The sequence below is a fragment of the Chionomys nivalis genome, chromosome 1, assembly GCF_950005125.1.
Source record: "Chionomys nivalis chromosome 1, mChiNiv1.1, whole genome shotgun sequence".
Lineage (NCBI taxonomy): Eukaryota > Metazoa > Chordata > Mammalia > Rodentia > Cricetidae > Chionomys > Chionomys nivalis.
Genome location: NC_080086.1, coordinates 159,884,651 through 159,888,908, shown reverse-complemented (window position 1 = coordinate 159,888,908; position 4,258 = coordinate 159,884,651). Strand labels below are relative to the sequence as shown.

Below are 4,258 nucleotides of genomic sequence, written 5' to 3'. Positions count from 1 at the left end.
TCTATGGATTGCAATGGAAAAGTTTCTGTGGTAAATTAATGATTCTGACAATGGCTTGGTGAACCAGTTGTCAAATTAACAAATGTTAGTTTGTTTCTATTTTTCAAGACAATAATACACATTTTGTACAGATATAGTTGAATACATTTTATTTATATATCTAGATAAATATATATGCTACCATAAATAATTATTAGATACTGTTTCTACAAACCCTTTCCTTCTCACTAGCTCATAACACTCCAGATTGTATTCAAGTATCTAAACTTTAAATTGAACTCAGTAAGTAAATACCCAGAATTACTCTTGTAGATCAAAAACAATATTAATAATAAAAAGTTGCCGTTTCATAATTTCCTTTTGGTAGACCTATGAAAGCAGTCTCTAGTTAGTTAGTATATAAATATTTATAGTAGCAATCATAACTTCTACCAAAGCAATTAGAATTCCTTTCTAAGGCTGTTCTCATTTTGAGAGCTCTTTTTGAAAATCAGCAATTCCCCTACAGATTTGTTAATATAAAGACAGAAACGACCAGTGTTTCATGCTTATTTTATATGTGTGGATTATCGAGTTCTTGGCTGCCTCATGGCCAGGGGTTCTAAATAAATAATCATTGGTGACACATTTTTCATCTAAAAATTGAATGTCAGACTAGTTATTTTGCTTATAGATAGTTTAGTTTTTGTAAGCATTTACTTATTAATTTTAATTAATTAAGTTCCTAGTGGAGGTTCTTAATATTATTCCAAGTCTAAGACAAATAAACAATAGTTGTGTCCAAATATCTGTGAATGACCGAGTCGTGTTAGAATGTCAAAAGCTTGACATCTATATTTGAAACAGTTGTGTCTCAGTTCTCTGCATCTCTCTGTCATAGTGAAATGGAGGAGAATCAGACAATGGTCACAGAGTTTGTCCTGCTTGGATTTTGCCTTGGCCCAAAGATTCACCGAATTCTTTTTGCATCTTTCTCCCTCTTCTATGCCTTTACCCTGGTGGGGAATGGGGTCATCCTTGGAATAATCTGCCGAGATTCCAGACTCCACAGCCCCATGTACTTCTTCCTCTCCCATCTGGCCATCGTTGACATTGCCTATGCCTGCAACACTGTGCCCCAGATGCTAGTGAACCTGCTAGATCCATTCAAACGTATTTCCTTTGCTGGATGCATGACACAGACCTTTCTCTTTCTGGCCTTTGCACACACAGAATGTCTCCTTCTCGTGGTGATGTCCTATGATCGGTATGTAGCCATCTGTCACCCACTCCGATATTCTTCCATCATGGGCTGGAGGGACTGTGCTGCTCTGGTTATCACATCCTGGGCATGCGGCTCCCTCCTTGGTATGGTTCATGTGAGCCTCATCCTGAGGCTGCCCTTCTGTGGACCTCATGAAATCAATCATTTCTTCTGTGAAATTCTGTCTGTCCTCAAGCTGGCCTGTGCTGATACAACACTCAACAAGGTTGTCATCTTTGCAGCTTCTGTGTTCATCTTAGTGGGACCCTTATGCTTGGTGCTGGTCTCCTACACACACATCCTGGTGTCTGTTCTGAAGATGCAATCAGGGGAGGGTCGCAGAAAGGCCTTCTCCACCTGCTCCTCCCACCTCTGTGTGGTCGGGCTCTTCTTTGGAAGTGCCATTGTCATGTACATGGCCCCCAAGTCCCAGCACCCCGAAGAGCAGCAGAAGATCCTTTTCCTGTTTTACAGTTTTTTCAACCCCATGCTGAACCCCCTGATCTACAGTCTGAGGAATGCTGAGGTCAAGGGTGCTCTCAGGAGGGCACTGGGCAAAGAAACTCATTCCGAGTTGGTGTGATGTTTGAACCACAAGCTGCAGTAGTTCCCTGCAATATTAACCTCCAGTTGTTACCTAAATACAGAAACATCCACATTGTCTTCTTTCTGTACCTGATGAAAAGAACACATCCTCCTTCTACAGGTTCAAAAAAATATATAAATGAGTTGTCTTATTGACACAAGGTTTTATCAAACATGACTAATTTCCAGTTGAATTGATATGGAATTATATAATGCTATTACATAATAATTACTATTGTGGTATTATTATTATGTTATTGTGTTATAATTCATTTTCTAGGCCCAAAAAGTTACATGCCATCAAACCTTGAAGGTAATTAGATATCTTCACAAACTGCACAAGATTTAGAAGCAAAACAAGTTATACCCAGAGAAAACCCCTCAAACACTGGTCCACTCTGCAACTGCACTTGCCTAGTTCAAGAAACACTCTAAGATATGTAGTTACTGTGCTTTGTGAGACCACAAACTTATATATTAAAACTATTGACTTATATTAATCTTAACTTGTTTGCTGACTGAAGGAACAGAATTAATAAAAAAAAAAGAACTACAAGAGGAAGAAGGGGAGAATATATGTTTAAAGACCATAGACACTGAAGTCACTGAAGCTTCCTTTATAGATTGAAGATTCAACTAGATCAATGGTAGCTAGCAAAATGATAAACATGAGCATTGTCTGTTTGAAAAAAAAAAACTGTAAAGTGAAAATTACCTTAAACTGGATAGTACAATATTCTCTATAACTATCCAATGATGAATGTGATTTATATCTGTTGCAGACTTTTTTATTAATGATTTCCCAGCATCTTTCCATCAGTTCTTCAGCTTCTATTAGTCCAGATTCCAGTCACTGTCCTTCAAGAGTATCTCCTCCTCTGTGAGAAGCTTTGCAGGACATATTTGGTACCTAGCTGGCTCTGCAAATTCTTTAAAAACTAGAGACCAGCATTCAGTACCCAAATATTTTAGATGGGTTCTCAATGAGTTATCTATGAAATCATTTAATGTATATATGCACCTGTATTCTCATGTCTGCTTGTGTATACTCTTGAATACACATATATATGCATGAGTCATATATACACATGTGTACATGTGTACATATTTATGTGTGTGCATTCACGTGGGGGGCAGAAATAGACTATGAGTATCCTCAGTTTTTGATACGGGATCTTTTTACTAAATCTGATGCTTGCTATCTGACTGACTAGCCAGCCAGCTCCCAGGATCCACTTGTCTCTCTCTCTCTGCAGCACTGGTATTACTGGTCTGTGCTTCCCTGTCTGATTTTGGGGAGAGAGGAACTGAGGATGTGAACTCAAGCGTTCATACTTATATAGCAAGCAGTTAACACACAGAACCACATCTCTAGTCCTTGAAATCGTTGTTTTACTTTGCCATAGCATACTCTTGTCTCTAGTCTTTCTCAATGGCACCATGAGGGTAAAATATTAAAAGTTATTTTTAATGGATGTGTTTTTCATTTGGATATTTAGGCTGTATCAAAGAATAGAAAAAAGCATGGTTATCCTCCCATTCTTGTGCTTACACACCCAACATTCCACCATTGATACTGGATATATGAGAACTTTCCCCAGAAACCAAGCAATACCTTTTCTGGTGACACTCAAATGCACGTCCTCCAACTGAACTCCAAGTATCTCATATTAGATAGTGTCAGATCTCATGAGTTAATGGCTCTTTCTCACAAGGCTGCACCACTTCAGCTGGCAATGAAAAGCTCCAGTTATGACCTCTGTTTCTGATTGATTGGGTATAATTCAGGAATCCAATTTCATATACACTTCAGCCTCAGGAGTTGCTCAAAGTTATTTGGATTGTATCTCCTTTGGGAAAACATGACCCACATTAAATGTAAAAGGGCTGGGTGATGGAGCCTTGTGTTGATAGCTATTGCCAGACACATTGGAAAAAGGAGCTCTTTAACATCAGCAGCTGAGAAAAATAAACCCTATCATGAGTACTGCCACTTTTATTCCCGGGATCTATGCATTCCAAATAAACATGTGACATTTGAAAGAGAAATCAGTCAGGACACACAGTTCAGACTGCACCAGCACTCCCCGCTCAGGACATTTGTCATGCTGCCCTGAAGATTCATCCTCCCACATCTTAGTTGTTCCTCCCACTCTAAGGAAAAGCTCCTTTGCGAATTTCTCTGATGATGGATTTCCTTGAGTACTGATCACACCCTCCTGCTTTAGTTAGGATCTATATGTATTACTTTCAGCTAGTTCTGGATGTGCTTTAAACATAAGAGTTTTGAATGACCATTAAAACCAAATAGTGTTAGGACATCAATATTTTTATTCCAATTAATAATGACAGTGCTGTTAGCTTTCTCCATGTCTAAACTTATGCAGCATTCTTATGCATATAAGAATAAAATAGTAAATACTTATCCAG

The 4,258-nt window shown here is 38.4% G+C and overlaps 1 protein-coding gene across 1 annotated transcript; it reads left to right on the top strand.

Annotated features, from left to right (window-relative positions):
- Nucleotides 1-884: 884 nt before the first annotated feature.
- On the top strand, nucleotides 885-1,826 carry LOC130879550 (olfactory receptor 2A1/2A42-like). Its single transcript, XM_057778195.1, has one exon. It carries the CDS (start codon nucleotides 885-887, stop codon nucleotides 1,824-1,826), a length of 942 nt encoding a protein of 313 aa, XP_057634178.1.
- The last annotated feature ends 2,432 nt before the right edge of the window (nucleotides 1,827-4,258 follow it).